Genomic DNA, 19,476 nt, shown 5'->3' on the forward strand with positions numbered 1-19,476 from the left:
ATATGAATTGCATATCTAATCTATCAATTTTTGTAATAATTGGAAAAAAATGAGCTTCAAATTCGAAAACTATAAATCGAAAAATCTCTAGAATGGAAAAAATTTTAAAAACAAACCTGAAATTTGAAAACTACATGCCAAAAAACTTTAAAACGACAGAAATCAAAAAATAAAAAAATCACACTTGAAATTCGAAACTACACGTCTTAAAACTCTAAAATAAGAAAAATAAAAAAACCAATTTAAAATTAAAAAACTATATGTTGAGAATCCTAGAATGAGAAAAATAAAAAAATGGTTCAGAATTTCAAAATTAACATATTGAAAAACCCTATAATGAGAAAAATAAAAAAAACAGCTTGAATTTTGAAATCTATCCTGTGAAAAACCCTAGAATGAGCAAAATTAAAAAACAAAGTTAAAATCCGAAAACTACAAATCGAAAAACTTTAGAATGGAAAAAATCAACTAATAAAATCAATTAGTCAAAACTGAAAACCCTAAACTAATAATGTGTAAAATCTTTATCTAATCAGTAAAATCTAAATATTAAAATGATTCAAATAAAACAAGGGGTGATATATAACCTTTTTTGCCCTTTTCGCTATCAAAAAACTTCAAAAATGTTGAAATCTCTCGTGTCACCGAATATGTGAAAGCTTCAAGATTTCTCAAAATTTAGAAACAGTGATTTTGGGGAAAAAAAATAGGTGAAGATTTAATTTGGTTATATACAGAACATTTTGGTCATTTTATCTTAATAAGACTTTTGCTTTATCTAAAGGAAATTGCACAATTTTTTAAACCGCTAATGGTTTACAGTGATTAATTTTATATCCTTTTCTTCTTGTTAATTCATAATTCGTCACTGAAACCATACCAAACCTACTTCCCCTAATTGCAATTTGGAAACCCTAAAAACACACTCTCTCTGTGACCCATAATTATTTATGAAACTTATTTTTTTTTTTTTTTTTGATTAGGAGATGCACCATTGATTCTATATATCTAATGGCGTCTGCAGCTACTAGTACATTGGTTTCCTTGTTTTAGATTTTTTTAATGGGTTTTCTTGTTTTAGTTTACTGTAGTTTTTTGAAAATAGAAAGTTTAGTTTAGAATTTTGACCTGTGATCAGATCACATATATGTTGTAACTGTCCATTCTCCCATATTTCTTCTTACTGTTGAATTGCTGCCTACAACTTTTAGGGAATTAAGAAGATTTTTTCTTATAAAGTAGCAACTGGCAACCTCGGCAAAATACCCGATTGTTTAAAAACCCATCAGATGCACGAGCATCACTGTTAGATCATCAATCAACCAATGGACAAAGAGAGACCCTAAAGTTGACGTGCAACTCTTATGGCAATGTAGGCTTTGCAGATGGATTGGATGGCTACTATTACTGCTAGAATTGTGGGGAAGACATCATAGAAACTGGTGTGGTAGATGAGGACTTCATGGCTACAGGTGCTGGTACGGGTACTGCCCTTTACCAGACTAGGCACACACGCCATGTTGCTAAATCCGGACCAGCGAGCTAATTTGTCCCCCTTTCACAACAGTCAACTCTCTGGTTCCCACTGTCTGAAGTACCAAAATCCACCACAAATGAAGATTACCATGCTCTTTGTCCTTAGAAAATTTATAAGGTTAAGAGAGAAGAGGTTTATTTTGAGGATGGTGTTGGACCCACGGAGCCTGAGGATTTCGGTTTGGCTTCAAATCTAGGAGAGATTCAGGCAGGTTAGGAGGATTATCATTTTGAGGTAAGGATGAAGTATGTCACGGGGGTGCAGTTGATGATTCGATTAGAATGTGAGGCTTTGGTGGAAAAGTTTAATCTTTGCCCTTTAATATGGGCGGGTGGCTGGGTCAATATGGTTGAGATTTCTTGCATCAATGGGAGTTCTCCATGAAGACCGGGCTGATAAAGCTATTAATGAATCTGAGAGTCAAAAACACAGTATAACAAATTTTCACAGCTTCTTGTATATATATTCTGTGAACTCTAATACTTTTTATTTTTTTGTTTTCATCATTAATTATTAAGGTTGATTGGGAAAGCTACTGTAAATTTCTTCGATTTACAATTTCTTTGATAGGGAAATATAGGAATTTGACAATTTTACAAGATAAAAGAACAGAGAAACATATTACCTTTTCAAAAAAATTGAATACATAAGGTTAGAGTTGGTGAAATTTTGCAAGTTATTCTTGTTTTTCATGAAATCACACACACACACACATGATGATTTTTATCACCAATGTCTAATCAAATGATGTACAAAGAAGTTCATTTACCATCATCTCTTGTTGTGTTATTAGACCAAATGAATGGGAAGAATGATTAGTAGTGTTTTTCATTTTCCTTTCCATCCTGTTCAGCCCACTTTCATTCTCCTTTTGCTCTTACCATATTGTCAAAGATGACAAAATTGACATGTTTTAAAGTTCATAGTTCACAGTCACACATCTGATTCATTATATATGTTGACATGTTTTAAGGCTTCATAGTTCACTGTCTTACATGTAATTTAATATACTATGTATAGATACTAAGATGATGGCGTTTCTTCTATGTTAATTTGCTTAATACATATTTTTTTCCACTGATTTCAGGAGAATCAGAAGATTTTAAACCTTGTGCTAAATATAGACAAGAGCCTCACAACTTATATGGTCAGAGAACAGTAATGACATGGTATAGGTTGTTGAGACAGAAGATACCATTATCTTGTTCTCTAGTCATAGCATTTTTAGCATGTCATGTTGCAAGGGAAGCAGTTTTGCCAACAGACATAGTGAATTGGTCAATTGAAGGAAAACTTCCCATATTTTGCTGCTTTTGTTGAAATTGAAAAGCCATATGGGCAGCCTTCAGTTGCCTGTTCTATAAGTACTAGTCATATGTTCAGACCTGCTAAAGCTGTTCCTGTACAAAAGTTGTAATCATTGGCTGTAACCATTGATGAGTCTATAGGTTTAAATTTACCTCCAATAAACTTCTGTGCCATTACCTGTCGGTATCTCAAAAAGTTAAATCTCTTCCTATGGAGAAGATTCTTCCTTATGCATTCCGAATACAAGAATGGTCAATGCCTCCAGATTTGTGGTTATCAACAAATGAGTTGAGGCTTCCTACTCGTGTTTGTTTAATGTCAATACTTATCATAGCTATCAAAATTCTCTATAACATAAATGGTTTGTAGGCAAGGGAAAGGACCTGTCCGGTCGAAATATCTCCTGTTCAGCATCTATCCCTGGAGGAAAATTGGATCCTGAGTTTCATTTCCAAAGGAGAGATATTGAAGAAGATTCAGTTTCTCCATCCAACACCTTTGATGATTCAGGTGCACAATCAAATAAGAGTCTATCACAGTTTAAGGAACCTGGATTGGACACTGAAGAGCTTCTCTATAATCTGGAAGCTAGATATGATGATATCTTTGACAGCTATGGTATTGCTTTTTGAAGTAGTTTTAATTGAACATATAAAACTCTGGTTGTTTCATTCTAATGCTCTAGATTTTCCTTTCTTTTCTTTGGTAATTGTACCAACTAGAAATAAAGTTGGTAACTACTTTTCCTTGTACAGAGTATTCCAAGGACTTACCAACATATCTGCAGTATTGTAAGGATATCGTCTTTGATGGACTAGAACCACCACATGATGATCATGAGGAAACAAGGATGATTGAGCTATTTGGAATTTTTATCAGGTTGAAAAGGTTAGTTATAGCTTTCATGCTATCATCAACTATGACTTCACACTATGAATTAAATATTGTGTCATCTTGGACTATATTAATCATAGGGTTAGCTACATCTGCATTCCACAAGGGTAAGATGAGAAAATCTTTCTATTTTACATTTGGCTAAATGTGTAATCTACTACCTATTTTTCTCCAAAGTTGAAATAGGCTTCTTTCCCCTTATGACCTTTCCTTTACAAGTATTTCCTGCTCTCTAACACATAATCTCATTTTTAAATTTGCGGTACTTAAGAACAAGTGTATCTGAAAAAATTGTTGGAAACTGTTTATTCAAATATGTCAGAAGAACTGCTGATGAAAGAATAATGGTCAAACTCATTATACCTAGTTAGAACCTTGCAGTATCATTGGAGATAAGTTTCCTATATTTTGAAATTATGAAATTTTCACATAAAATCAACATATATGTGTGCTTGAACTGAAAAATTATAGCTTGGGTCTATGAAGTCATAGCAGAAGCACATACCATTTTGGCTTCTTGGCTTTGCAAATGTTTAAGCTGCATACCTTGGTTTTTTTTTTCACTACTTTGGTCTGCTTATAATACATTGACCCCTTTTCACTTATTAGAGAATGTGTTGCATTCCATGCTATATGGATGTTTCAATTGAATCTAAAAGTCATAGGGTTTATGTTCTTTCATTATCCCATGCCTATGGTGTTTGGAATATCCCCGTGGGTTCATGTGTTGGCCTCTTGGGAGTAGACGGGAATGCGAATGATTTCAGCTACTCAAGTTGTGAACTAAAACTGTCAAAGGTGTGTGCAAATTAGTAAAACTTTTTGTTGATTTCAGGAATCTGAGCCTGCAGATGACATTGGAATGAGATTTGATGGTTTTATTAACCAAAAGAGATCAAGGGATGATGGATCTCTTAAGACTCGCTTTAAAGAAAACAAAAGAACCAGAGACAAAGGGTGGTATAATGGTATGCCAGATGATCATTCTGGAACCTTTCTTGTGAGTTTTGTAGTGATGTAGTAGAAGTTGCTGGAGGTGACCCCATTGGTAATATAGCAGATGTTCCAATTAAATTATCAACTTTGAATATATGAAATGAGTAAATTCTCTTTATAGCAGATGTTCCAATTGTAATATAGCAGTTGTGTTGGGCGATCTTCTGGAGGGAACAAGTTGTTAAATTAATGATGGTTTATGTAATGTAAGAAATTTCTCATATATTAGATCAAGAGCAATGTTATACATACCTATTTTGATAAGAAAAAGGTCATCCATTTATACTTTATCCTGTATTAAAAGCATAAAATTTTATAGAAGGATTGAGAAGATGAATTGAGATTTTTTTGCAAGTTCAATTTTAGTCAGGTTGTGGTTTGTTAATTAGGATGTCTTCATCCATTGAACGTGTTGGCAATAGGTATGTTTATGTCTGTATTGGTTATTTGTTAATTCCTGCCCTTGTCCCTGGATGATGCTAGGTTTTAGTTTTTTCAATTTTTTTATATACCACTTACAATTTTATATTAATAATCTGTAAATTATATCATAATTCTATGCAAGCTCACATTGCACAGAGGCCCTAGCTTGTGTACAAATGTAAGACTGAAATGGTGGACATTTTAATTTTGTTTCAACGAACAAATCAGTTAAGTTTAATAAAATAATAAGCATAGATGGCATGTTTCCTAGTTAGGCCTGGATATGATCCGAGCCGGTTCAGTCTTGAAAGTCGATTTGGTTTGATTTAGCTTGATTCAAATTCGTTTGTCTAAAATTTAAATTGAATTCGAGTCAAAAGATTTGACTTGTTTTTTAATTAGAATTGAACTTGAGCTAAATGGTGTTTTGTTCGGTTTAGCTTGATTAAAAAATGTCTTGGTATAGTTTCTTGTGCAAATACTCTTGTTTTAGTTGTAAGGGACTGAATTGTCCCCACGATAAGAACTTTATTAAATTATCTTCAATCCTCATTTTCACATTTTCATATTCTTTAAATTTCATTCTATCTTACTATCCTCTAAATAGGAAGGTAATTTTTAAAATGTTCCAATTGAACATAGAAATGGGACGATCGCTACTTTCCAATACTATCTAGATATAATCTAAATCGGTTCGGTTTTTAAAGTTGATTCAGTTTGATTTAGTCAACTCAAATTCATTTAATTAAAATTTGAATTGAATTTGAGTCAAAAGATTTAATTCGTTTTTTAATACGAGTTGAATTAGAGTTGAGGGGTGTTCAGGCTCGGTTCAATCCGAATCTACCACTATTCCTAGTCCAAGAAAGGCCTTTTCATCTCATAAAACCATCCATGCTTATTGCTAGTCTTCCTTTGTTAGAGACGACAAAAGCCATTATAGGCATGGAGTGGGCGGAAGAATTTTAGTCTACTCAGCCCCCACCAACACTATTCAAAGCCTGCCTATCTATCTATCAATCAATCAAATCATCGGTAATTGGGTTTCTCGTTATTTTAATTTGTGATGTGGGTTTATTACGCTCATCATGTGAATGAATCTTTCTTACCAAACTAAATCAAACACCTCGTTATTTGCCTGACCATTCAATTAGAATACGAAATGCACCATTAATGGTGAATGAATGTTCATGCAAAAGACTGGACCAATCCATGTTGGACTTCGCTTGGGCTCAATTGTAATCAAATGGGTTTTGCTATTTTTCATATATTTATTAGGGAGGGCGAGTCATTTTCTCTTAAAAGTTGCCAAAAGCACTGCTTCAGAAAGAAAACCTTTCTTTCTTCCATCTCACGAAAGCTGAGACCTGCTAAAACAGAGAGATTATACTGCAAATGGAAGTGACATGTTTTTCTGTTTTAGTGTGGGAACTTGGCTCGGTTTCATTAAACCGGTAAACCTTTGGAGTATAATAACTGGATCCACCATATTTTTTGTTACTGTAGAACTTGGCCGTATTAATTAGACTAGTAAACCTTTGAAGTTATTTTTATGGAAGAACTTGGCCTGACTTCATTATACTGGTAAACCTTCAGAGCTACACAAAATAAAACAAAGTTTCAATAGTAGTAGCAAAGTCCATTCTCGAACCTAGGATCTCCCACCGTCAGATGGCAAGGATCCGTCCAATTCACTCATCCCTGCTTTCATGCCGCAAATTACTAGCGTTAAACACTGTTAATAATAATATATGTCTGCAACTCCGACCATAAGAAAAATATGGGAAATTAAAATAATTACCCCTTTTATTGGGGTAATATAAAATTCACCTCAAATTTTGAGATTTAAGTAAAAGAGCAATACTATGTGTACCCACTTTGGATACACAAATATATACACACTCATATGTGTCATCATATAATTAGTTATTGTTTTATTCTTAATTTAAAATCATCCAATCACATGATAACACATATAAATGTGTATACATTTGTGTACCCAAAGTGGGTACACATAATTTTATTGTAAGTAAAAATACCCATATATTAAAGTGTTTAAATGAAAACATCTCAAATATCTTCTTAAATACGAAAACTATTCTTCTAAATTATATTATTTTTTCTAAGAGTAATAAAAAATTTACCCCTAATGTTAGGGTTTAAACCAAAAGACCCTTAATTTAAGGCATTTAAACGAAAATGCCCCAAAATAATACCAAAACTACCATTCCTTTATTTCTATATAAACTACATATCTTTCTTCATTTTTAACATATCTGAAAGAGATTTATGAAGAGAGAAAAGAAGTTCATGTTCAGGATTTCAGACGAGAAGAGAAAAGTTCGTCATTTTGAGGTATTTATCCCTGTCATTACTTCAATTATTATTATTTTATTAATAATGCAATTATATGTGATATTTTCTATAATAAATTATAGTTGTGTGCAATAAGTAAAATAATAAAAATTAGATAGGTTATGTTGTAAATATTATAGTAGTATAGGAAAACATAATATTAATTCAATCGTTATTATTTTATTAATAATACAATTATATGTGATATTTTATATACAGTTGTGTGTAATAAGTAAAATAATAAAAATTAGATAGGTTATGTTTAATAATATTATTCTGTCAAATTGAATTATGAAATAGGTATAATTGTGTAATAGACATCTGTAAATAGTATTTTTAGTCGTATTATTTATGTTGATTATATATTTTATTTGGGCAATATACAAATTTACCCCAAATTTTGGGATTTAAGAAAAATACCCTTATATTAAAGTATTTAAACGAAAATACCCCAAATATCCTCTTAAATACCAAAACTACCCTTCTAAATTAAATTATTATTTTTTTAAGGGTAATACCAAAACATGATATATTTAAATAGTCACAATATATAATTGAATTATAGAATAGGTATAATTGTGTAATAGACATCTGTAAATAGTATTTTTAGCCGTATTATTTATGTTGATTATAAATTTTATTTGGGCAATATACAAATTTACCCCAAATTTTGGGATTTAAGAAAAATACCCTTATATTAAAGTATTTAAACAAAAATGCCCCAAATATCCTCTTAAATACCAAAACTACCCTTCTAAATTAAATTATTATTTTTTTAAGGGTAATACCAAAACATGATATATTTAAATAGTCACAATATATAATTGAATTATGGAATAGGTATAATTGTGTAATAGACATCTGTAAATAGTATTTTTAGTCGTATTATTTATGTTGATTATAAATTTTATTGTAGGATTAATTTAAATGACTGGATATGCTTCAATTAGATATGGAGGGAAATAGATAGAAAAGGGTAACAATGTTATAAAATATGTTGGAGGTAATAGAAAATTGATTAAAATTCTAGAACACACATCATTCAAAGAATTAATCCAAATAGTGAGCGACAAGTGTAATATAGATCGAAGGATATATAACATTCAGTTAAGTATGAAACCGAAGCATCTCGACGACGACATTCCGGTAGAAATTTCGAATGATGAAGATGTTGAGATTTTTAACGATCTATCTAACCTCTTTAAAGAATGTGTTCCAGTTTTTGTTATAACTACAGTTAATGATGATAGTTATAAGACTCAACAAACAGATGAGGATTTATAAAGTGGTGAGCCGAACAGTTATCCAGAAAATCAAACTATTGGTCTAGAAGAGATTCAAAATATTGAGATCAATTCAAAACAATAATTTTTAGAGGAAGATTTTGTATATATAAATAAAGTTAATGTTGATGCATTGTATCGCGCAAAAGAATTTCTTAATGGGTACAAAGCAACTTTTCCAGAGTGGAGTGAATTTGATGGAAAGATTATACATGATATTCCAATCGAAGAATCAAAGGTTAAAGAAAAGACCTATGTTAATAAAGATATTGGAGGTACAAGTTATTTTCCAGAAACAAATCCTGCTAGTGGGAATGTTCATACTGATGCATTTCATTGGTTACCACCTTTTCCTGATCAACCATCTACTGAAGCTCAAAAGTATCGATCGATAGTGATTCTAAAAAAGTTGGAACATTATTTTCAAGTAAATAACATGTCATTGATGCGATATATTAAGACGCGCTTCGTAAGGGATATCAATTTTTGGTGAACCAATCAGACATGATTAGATGGGTGGTTAAATATCGTAACGAAGAATGTAAATGGCGTGCACGGGCAGTTAGGGTGGGAGAAAGTGATAATTTTGAATTACGTCGTATGGATAGCCGTCACATATGTTGCAGAGATCAGATATTACCTCATCATAGGCAAACAGGTGTCTGAGCTTTAGGACAAATTTTGAGGACCAAATTCATATTAGTTGATCGTGTTTATCGACCGAAGGAGATCATTGCTAATATTGTTTACTGATATAAAATTGATATATCATACGCATAAGCATAACTGGTGAGAAATTGGGCGTTTCAATCATTGAGGGGGACACTAGAAGAGTCGTTCATGTTGCTGCCAGAGTATTGTCTCAATTTAGAATGTTGTAATCCGGGAATGGTGACACATACACTAACGGATGAGTAGGATCGATTTAAATACTTTTACATGACATTCAGTTGTAGTATTCGTGCATTCCAGTAACATATTCGATCAATTATTTGTATTGATGCTACTTTATTAAAGGGTAGATATCTAGGTCAACTATTTATTGCTGTTGCATTAGATGAGAATAATAAGATATATCCACTTGCTTTTGGGATTGGTCCCAAGGAAGATCATGACACATGGTGTTGGTTTTTAACAAAGCTGAGGGATTATATTGGTGAGGTACCTTATTTAGCCATCATTTCAGATCAACATGTCAACATATTTTCTACAATGGCTGAAGTATTCCCTAGTGTGAACCATGATTATTGTAGTCACCACCTCCATTGTAACATGCGATCCAAGTACAAAAAGAATGCCAAAGTCGTATGGATGTATTGGAAAGCAACTAAGACGTACACAGAGTATGAATTCCAATAGGTCATGAAGTCACTGGCCTGTATGCACCCTGATGCAGCTGCATACCTGTGTGAGGTGGGTTTTGATCGATAGACACGAGCATATTTTCCAGGGCATAGGTACAATGTAATGACTACCAATATTGCTGAGTCATTTAATGCCTTGGTTAGACACGCGTGAGACTTACCTATTACGATGCTAATCGAGTTTATCAGAGGTATATTACAACGATGGTTTTATGAAAGAATAAATCATGCCAGTAAGTTCATATTCAATGTTATAAATGTGTGTTACTAAACTTATACCTGATTACTCATCAGATCTGTTTATATTTATATGATTAACAAATGCTTGTACCACCCAGTCACACCTTAGGTTGACGATAAGATCGCCAAATGTGTACGAAAGTCTTTAAACTTGGAGGTGCATCCTATAACATCTAACCGATACTAGGTCCTTGGTAGTGGCCAATATGATGCCCTGATCGACCTAACAGAACGGGCATGTACTTGTAGAAAATTTTAATTATCACAGATTCCCTGCATGCATGTTATTATTGTAGCCAGATATATGAAGCTCACAACCTGTATTCAATGGGTGCACCATACTATAGCACAACTTTTTATCGTACAATATATGCGGGTGGTCAAATACTAACCTCCTATTGATATAAATTTGCACACATTGATATAATACATATATTAGATCTTAATCCATTATTCTTCAAAAGGTACTTAAGATTCAAATACTAACCTCATCGATCACACCCCAAGGCTGCAAATGCAACTTAGGTGGATAATCTGCATCCACCATACGTGTAAAGAACAGAGGGAATTGGTAGTTATACTAATCTCTTATCCAAGCAGCATACTTATGAGGGATGTATCCAACAAAGTAACTTAAAACTGTTGTCTAGTTCTATCGAACATTTGTAGTATCATCATGCTAGCGTCAACGTAATAACCCAAAAAACGAATCAACATGCTGGAAAAACAGGAAATATAATGTTATTAGACCATAGAAGGATTATTTAAGCAAAATACGAAATTCATTTGTTAAAGTGAACTTACCTCGTCAGACAACCATCCGGATGTGTCCATGAGTGTACCCCAAAATGCAATTTTCGTTCTCTCACCTATGTCATATACATAACATTTCTCGAATAGGTTTGGCTCTACATACCACTTCTTGAATATTTCCTCACGCTCGGTGCTTGATAACTACACAGGCGGTCTTGGCCATTGGCTCTGTGATTTCAAGGGATTCATGTATGAACTACGAATGAGGGGTTCCCTCTTGATAATCCTACCACGAATTGTATGAAAATACTACACCAAAACAAATAATATTTCAGGTAAAATGAATAATAAATTATTTCAACCGAAGTTATTAAATTTTTTAAAAATTTAAACTTTTTAATACCTTCTGTAATGTTGGAGTCATAGCTAGAGAATCCGCAAGTAAAGCTATATTGACTACATTTTCTTTCGGGATCGGTTGCATTCAAATACACGAATTGACTAAATGGGATGATAAATTATTTCAATTTTTCTTATTAAATTTCTTGAAAATTCAATTACCTGCTCTCGGTCCTCATGTGCAGGGAGCTCAACAACATTATCAGTGATCTCGTCATCCTAGGAGACAATATCGATCACCTGTTTTCCTTTGCTTGGAGTGTTGAGATAGACCAAATGGAGATCCTATTGTAACAGCAGAGAAAGGGTAAACAACTGTTGATATTAACAAAAGTAACAATTAATAGTGCGTATTCCAACACTTCACTTCAACCTCTTCCCAAAGTGATACTAGAGCATCCGTATGTGGTGATCGATCGACATCGCCAATATCTTATGATAACATTAACATTTCATATTAGTAAATCTAACTATTGAATAAAAAATAACAAAATATACATTATACAATGTACGTACCTCTAATGTCGAGACAGACGTCATAGTGGGATCCATAATCGGTGCAGCCGCAGAAACGTCAAACCGTTGTCACAATTTCGATAAACACAATTTTAGAGAAAACCAAAAATCGAATGTGTAAATGAGATATAATATTGTATATCAATGTTATACTAATCGAAATCATCACAAAAAGTGTCGATGGAGAAGTCATGTGAAGTGATCCATCGTCACCGACATCCTGTATCAGTATTAGCAATTAATATTAATTAATCAAAGAGTTGTATTTATCGGGATTAACATATGTATAATCAAAGAATTCAGATATAACATTTATTTCAAAAGAACGTTACAATTACCTGAACCATCGTAGAAGGTGCCATTGAAAAGACCTCATGCGATGATATATAATCGCCAATATCAAGAGTCAATATAAGATATTCTCGGGATGGTCTCTTATCAAACAACTGACGTTGTAATAATTTTAACAGATTAAAATTTATTTCAAAAGTATCATTCTTAATATACTCGAAGCAATTAGCATTCACATCGACAACAGGTGGAAACGAGAATGTTAGAGCCTCTGTCGATAGCTGTCACCATCGTCTCGAGAATACTGTAATAGCATGTACAATTATTATAAGGTTTATATGATTGCGTATATAAATAGATGAAATTTCTAGTAAAGTATTAACTTTTTTACCTATCTGACAGTATTTGTATGGTGATGAGATCGTCCAACCTCCGTACGAGTCGTCGTATCCACTATACGACTCAGTCTATCCTTCATAAGAGTCATCCTACCCCCAATGCGACTAAACCTATCCTCCATCTTAGCCTCCAACCCAATAAGTCGATCTAAGATAAGATTTTCCCATCGAGCCAATGCAACATTGAAGTGATGAATGGAGAAATCTGGTCCAGTGACAGGAGGATCATCCGATATGTGCTCAGTGGTAGGGGGCATAGACACGAGATCCAGTGATATGCGCTCCTCGACAAGGGTCATACAGAGTCATTAATCGAGCAAGAGTCGGTAGGAAGGGGCTGAACATAAGCGTCAATAGAAGGAGGAACAACGATCGGAGAACTAATGTCAAGAGGACTCGATGATGCATCTCCTGACGCTGAAGAAGATCGACTATCCGACACCCTTGTATATCGGACGATATCCTCATACCAGTCTGTATCTCTCTCAACCAGAGATAAATCTATCGAAAAATTAACATCATTTTGCAAAATATTTATTTTCAGTACTTTTTATTGTTATATTTTATATATAGGTTAATGCTTAATAAAGTAGTACTTATTGTATCTCCAATGAAGATAGTTGAGATAGAATCTCATCCCGGAATGTCCTTTGTGTGCCATCTCAACATCCAGGCTGCTTCTACAATCGACGACATATCTGCCCATCGATATAACGAGTCCAACGTCTCATATATCCAAAACTACAATATCAACATAAATCGGTTATTGTATATATTTACAATCATATTAAACTAATTTTATTTTAAATACAAATTTTTTGTTTAAATTAATAAATACTATAACTACCTGAAATGCTAATGGAAATCTCATGATGTCATACTGCTTAAGCTGATTTTCCTTTTTCTTTTTCAGGCCGGAATCTATAGAAATTCGGGAGATATTATCGCATATAGAGCGATATGTCATCTGCCACACTCGTACTCCCCATGGGTATACATTAAACCCATCAAGATGATCAACTAATTATAATATCTTCTGGAGAATTGTTTTCCTCAAATCACTCCCTAACAACCCCATGTGAAGATAAAGCAATAATGCTAACTTCACTGCATCAGTGTTATCCTCCCCCTATGATCTCTGCTAGAAAACACGTCTCAGATTAACATATGTAACTGATTTACACCCATGAAAATGTATCTGGGGGATCTGCTCTGTGGCCTTCGATGAAATATAGAGGTCGATATCTACCATATGACTAAATCAAAGGCCTGTCATAATAGCAAATCATATGCATTGAATCTGACATTCATATCATTAACTCAAAACCATAACTCTTCTCACGAGGTCACCTTATTTACCACTTGAAGGATGAAAGAATATATTAGAACCCCACTAAATCGACTATCCTTCAAGTCCAGGAAGTGTCCAAAACAGGTACATCGAAAAATTTGTAATTGCCTCTCTGTTAATAATTTTTTTATCACGACTCCCACATCTCTATATCCACGTGTAGTAACTTGAGCCTTGAAGTGTTTTTCGGGAGGAAATCGCATTTCATCCTTGCCTTCGTCCCTTTTCCTCTTTTGTCCAGCTCCCTGTACGAAAATTAAATTACAATTATATTCAATTTATATCAAATTTATATTATAAATTATTCAATTTTATATAGTGGCCTTATTCGAAAAAATAGATATCAAATTCGAATTCTATACGTTAAAAAACCTTAAGATGGATAAAATTTCAATTTGCCTCTCATATGAAAAATATCAAGCAAGCCCTAAAATTATATATAATCGCTTCTACCCCCGTAATTCTAACCACACGAAATCGCGTGGCAGATAATTCTAAAAAATCGCATTTTGCCCCCACCACGCGAATTCGCGTGTCACCCACAAGAATTCGTGCGTCAACCGCACCAATTCGGGGGGTTGACCGTAATTTCGCGTGTCAACCAACTTTTCCAATTTATACTCTGCCCCAACACATGATGAAAAAACGTAGTTTCACCCCTAACCACACGATATGTGTAGTCCACGAAATTTGAAAAGTGCAAAAAACCACCCCGTCTTCAACAATTGTCACCACACGAATTCGTGTGGTCACTACGCCATTCGCTTGGTGACTTTCGAATTCGTGTGACCACATTTCACCTCCCCAACTTCGTTTTTCAAACTCCATTTCAACAACAATCAACTCTACACCTAATCTAACACAAAAGCCCTAAGATAATTTATCAAAATCACGTAAAAATCAAGCATTTTCTTTCAAAATTTCAAATCGGAACCCTAACGTTGAACACCCAAAGTTCACTCAAATCGCTCAAATCGTGAACCGAAATGCATAAAGAGATGACAAGAGTTGTTTTACTAACCTTTTTGTCCATCTTCGTGGTGGGAAACGTCATAAAAATCGTTGGATAAAATCGGAGTTGTCGAGTGCGTGAAAACGTGAATTCAAAATTTTTGTTTTCGTGTGTTTGGTGGTGATGCGCGTGGTTATGGCCGATTTTGATTGAAGGGGCATTTTCATCTCTTCACAATTTTGGGGTAGTTTTGTTTAATGATAAAATACAGGGGTAATTTTGTTTTATCCTCTTATCTTTTGGACAATTATTTTAATTTCCCGAAAAATAATTCAACCGGCCTAATGAGGCAACGTGGTAGTGTTGAAAGCAAATTGCTTATGTCACCTTGCCATTAAAGCTCAGATGACACACTAAATTACTAATCTAATTATTTCTTAATTTATATTAAAACAAATGGACCTATAAAATAATAAAAATTGAAAACGCAAGAAGAGACAAGGGTGCACATCTCTGCTAAAGAACAAGTAGTATTGCTTTTATTTATGAATGAAGTCAGAATTGCACGTGACATATCATAACAAATCTTACCCTTACCATTTTAGACAAACAAGTATGGGGATTGAGGAATCTTTCTTTAAATTTGATAATATATATATATATACGCCCAAACGCAAACCATTCAAATCAAATTTATACACAAACACAACATCTATAATAATTTTATTATTCCATTAATTAACCCCACTTAAACATGTAACAATCATAAAAATAATTTATTTAATAGCTATCCTCTTGCACATCTTCCTATCTGGGAGAAACATTTTCTTCACAATGATTGTTTCTGTTTTCTGCATAACCGTTAACACAAATCTCACTCTTGTTGTTAATTTCAGCCCTCAGATCCAACCGTTTCTTCCCAAAAGCCTGTTTGTTATTGTGCATCCACACCTTGAACACACGTCTACTCACACCAACCTCACTGCAAAATTCCTGCGTTGATCGTTCTTCCCCTCTGTTCATCCTCCACCCCAGTTTCTCCGCAAAAGAAACCATCTTTTCCTTCTGCTCTTTAGAAAACTTGGTTCTTGATCTCTTTCTTCCACTTGGGTTAACGTTTTCCATTTTTAGATTGAACCCCTGGTGGTAAGGGTAGTGATCATTGGACGGCCCGGAGTAGGCCGTGGTCAGAGCCAAGAGCATGTGTTGTGAGGATGAGTAGAAAGAACAAGGAGCAGGTGATGTCACTTGCTGTTGAGGTAAGTTTGTGTCCGGACTCGGCTCCGTGCTAGGGTCTGTGCTGGGACTTAAGCTCCTAGGAAGAGCAGCGGCTGATGCTGGAGGAGGCGGCGGTGGAAGTAACGAGTGGGAGAAAGTGGGATCAAAAGTGTGACGGCGGTGGAAGTTGCGGTGGCAGCCACAGGCGGCACATTTGAGGGAAGTGGGATCGGTGGAGTTAGCAGTAGGAGATGGCATGAACTCGCCACAACCATCAAGAGCGTGACCACCTAAACATGCAGCATGGTTTTTAAGACATTGTGTGTAAGAAACCACCATTTGAGGTTGAGGTTGAGGAAATGAGGTGTTGGTGAAAGATAAAGACTTGGATGGTGGGGACTGATGAGTTTCTGTATCTGGGTTTGGGATTGAAATGATGTTGTTGTTGTTGACGATGTTATCAGTTAAGTCCATGGTTTATTTAAGTGGAGACTTATCTTGAATTGGAGACAAATGAAACAAAAGAATGCCACATCTCCTCAAGTGAAATACTCATCTCAAAATGTGGTTGGGTTTTTAGCAGTAAAAATTATCACTCAAGTGAAGGGAATTTAGGACACATGTTGACATTTTTTTTCATAATTTAAAGATTTAAAACACAGATGTTAATAGAAAATGAAGAAATTAGATTTCAACAGTGTTGGAGATAATCAATAAAGACAGCTAAGCTTAAATTTTAAGTGAAATAAACATGTTGGAATCACAAATTCTAAGCCCCAATTGCCTGACAACCAGTTAACTTATTCTTACAGGAACCCAAAATGAGCAAAAATTTACATTTTGGTCCACTTTTACTTTTAGTAAACTTTCTCCACGTGGTGTAAACAATTAGCTGTAGTGGAATGCGGCGACACGCCATGTTTTTTCTCCTAATTTTATAATATTTTGTGTTCGTTAAATTTTAATTAAGCGAATGAGTAGATTGAAAGAAAAGGGATAAAAAGAGTACTCATAAACTTTTTTTAATTTTCACATTAGGGTACTTGGATTATCCCTTTCATTTAACAAACTTTACCGTGATCCATTAATTGAGACAACTTTTATTATTTACGAATCAAAACACCTTTCATTTTGATATCTTTTTAATATTTGTTAAAATTATATTACAAGAATATATACAATTTTTGGTAAATTTAATAGATGAATTCTCAAAAACCACACTTATATATATATATATATATATATATATATATATATATATATATGAACCAATTCATAATATAGTATTTTTGTTGGAGATGTGATATTTTGGGTTAAATGACTATTTTTCAACCGAACATAAATGGAAAGACAATTTTTAAGTATAAAAGCTTCATTTATCCACATATCATCTATTTTTAGTTAATAAAAATTATTATTTGAAAGAGCCAAAACGTTATTTTACTCCAACACTATTAATTTCTTTAAAAAATTATTATATAAGCCTTTCTTTTCTCCATCTTCACCATTACTACCATCACTATCTTCAACTTTTATCACTTCATAACCATCGTTAGCCTTTTTTAGAGGAGAAATAACTTGCGCAATGTTTGAACTTTTTAAGAGCTTGATCAAGTTGTTGTTTTGACAAAACTAATACAGTATTAAAATTTTTATAACAAAATTCTAAGTTTAAATCTCTACTACATTTGTGAAATCCTCTAATTAATTACGTACATGCATTGTGACATGATTCTTGATTGTGTGATGATTTGTTACATATTTATACGCATGTATAAGTGCCTAAATCCGAGAATGTTAAAGTATATCACATGTAATGATTTTTATATTGGTTGTTCAGATGTTACTGATTGTTATGGTGCAAGAAAAGGGATTATATTGATTTTATATGAGTTTAACTTGTTTACATGTCTGGTTATGATGATCACATGCTTAGAAGGTAGTTTACATGATGATGTGCATTCGGCTTAATGAAGTTCATTAGAAAGATTGGTTTTCTTGGTATGTGTTGTGTAATGGGTGATTATGTATGAGATATTTGTTGCTTAAGGGGTGAAATATGTCAGACCAAGTATGTGAACGCATGAAACCAGGTTTGGAACAACAAAATTAAGGTTCTCGATTAGCCTTCTGGGAGCATCAAATGGTCATGTGGTATAGGATACACGCTCGTGTACACAAGCCTCAAATTTCTAGCTAGGTTTCCTCGACATTCCAACGACCATTGGACATCATCCACCGAATAGTAGTAATCTATTAAATGTGAGCATTATTTACATAGCCTTAGCACGGTTAAATAAGATAAGAATTTATCAAATTACTCTTGTGAATAGGCATAGTTGAGATGAAATTAGCCAAAAGTAGTTAGCAAACAATTGAAGGATACATATAACACCCCTTCCAAAAATACTACCTTTTGAAGAAAAGTGTTACTAAATTAACTATAAGAGCATATCATTTAATAAAATTCATAAGAGATAATAAAAATTTGAATAAAACTACTTTGTTAAAGCTGTTAAAAGGTATTAAAATATCCTTATGATAAATGAATAATGTTGGAAAACATCAAAAGATGTAAAATGTAAAATGTAGCCATAACTCATATATAATATAGTATGAATCTATCAAATAAAGCAAACATAGTAAAACTATAAATGACAAAATTACCCTCGTCGTTCTACGCCCTCTGGCTGCCACTTGTCCAATAGTTGTCAAATCCCCTATAACTACACAAATAAATGTAAGGGAGTGAGTGATAAACACCTAGTAAGTAGAAGACTCTAAATAGTATATTTTTCTAAATTTCCCCAAAATGCCCTTGACCCTAACTCTATCATTTAGAGTTGGCATCAAATTTCTTACTAAATAATGACGGGTCCTAGTAACTGAATTGGTGCTCATATCTTAAGTTCGGATCCACTAGGTTATATATCTTACTTTCGAGTTGAACTATGTCCCTACTAAGTCACTAAGGAACCACCCCTCAACATTCCTATCTGATGTGATGCTACTAAACTTGGTGGGAGCATCTAAATCAGGATGATAACTACAACTGAGTCTATCGGTCTAAACTGAATACAAGGATTTGACACCCATGTGAGTTATTACTTCCCAACTTAACTACACTTTAACCAAGCTTTACTGCTAGCATTACCCTACTATGGGTCCAACGTTAGAATAACTTCTCACGATACCTCT

General features: G+C 33.6%; 2 protein-coding genes across 3 annotated transcripts; one reads left to right on the forward strand and one right to left on the reverse strand.

Annotated features, from left to right (window-relative positions):
* The first annotated feature begins 861 nt into the window (after positions 1–861).
* Positions 862–5,021, forward strand: LOC123213227. Of its 2 annotated transcripts, none has more exons than XM_044632620.1 (5): positions 862–1,993; positions 2,625–3,132; positions 3,215–3,463; positions 3,601–3,733; positions 4,575–5,021. In XM_044632620.1, exons 2-5 carry the CDS (start codon positions 3,075–3,077, stop codon positions 4,603–4,605), a joined length of 471 nt encoding a protein of 156 aa, XP_044488555.1. In that variant the 5' UTR covers positions 862–1,993; positions 2,625–3,074; the 3' UTR covers positions 4,606–5,021. The 2 variants fall into 2 exon arrangements, with proteins under 2 accessions (XP_044488555.1, XP_044488554.1); XM_044632619.1 differs by having other exon boundaries at positions 862–1,968.
* A 10,750-nt stretch (positions 5,022–15,771) lies between these two features.
* On the reverse strand, positions 15,772–16,838 carry LOC123214881 (zinc-finger homeodomain protein 11-like). The gene has a single exon (XM_044634892.1). The coding sequence runs from the start codon at positions 16,750–16,752 to the stop codon at positions 15,868–15,870; it is 885 nt and encodes a 294-aa protein (XP_044490827.1). The 5' UTR covers positions 16,753–16,838; the 3' UTR covers positions 15,772–15,867.
* Between the last annotated feature and the right edge of the window lie 2,638 nt (positions 16,839–19,476).

The sequence above is a fragment of the Mangifera indica genome, chromosome 4 (genome assembly GCF_011075055.1).
Source record: "Mangifera indica cultivar Alphonso chromosome 4, CATAS_Mindica_2.1, whole genome shotgun sequence".
Lineage (NCBI taxonomy): Eukaryota > Viridiplantae > Streptophyta > Magnoliopsida > Sapindales > Anacardiaceae > Mangifera > Mangifera indica.

Bases quoted from the DNA above. Each gene is read 5' to 3' on its own strand.
- LOC123213227 (XM_044632620.1), top strand. From the start codon at position 3,075: ATGCATTCCGAATACAAGAATGGTCAATGCCTCCAGATTTGTGGTTAT. The intron at 3,464-3,600 runs GTATTGCTTTTT...TTCCTTGTACAG, and splicing joins TGATATCTTTGACAGCTATG to AGTATTCCAAGGACTTACCA. The intron at 3,734-4,574 runs GTTAGTTATAGC...TGTTGATTTCAG, and splicing joins ATTTTTATCAGGTTGAAAAG to GAATCTGAGCCTGCAGATGA.
- LOC123214881 (XM_044634892.1), bottom strand. From the start codon at position 16,752: ATGGACTTAACTGATAACATCGTCAACAACAACAACATCATTTCAATC.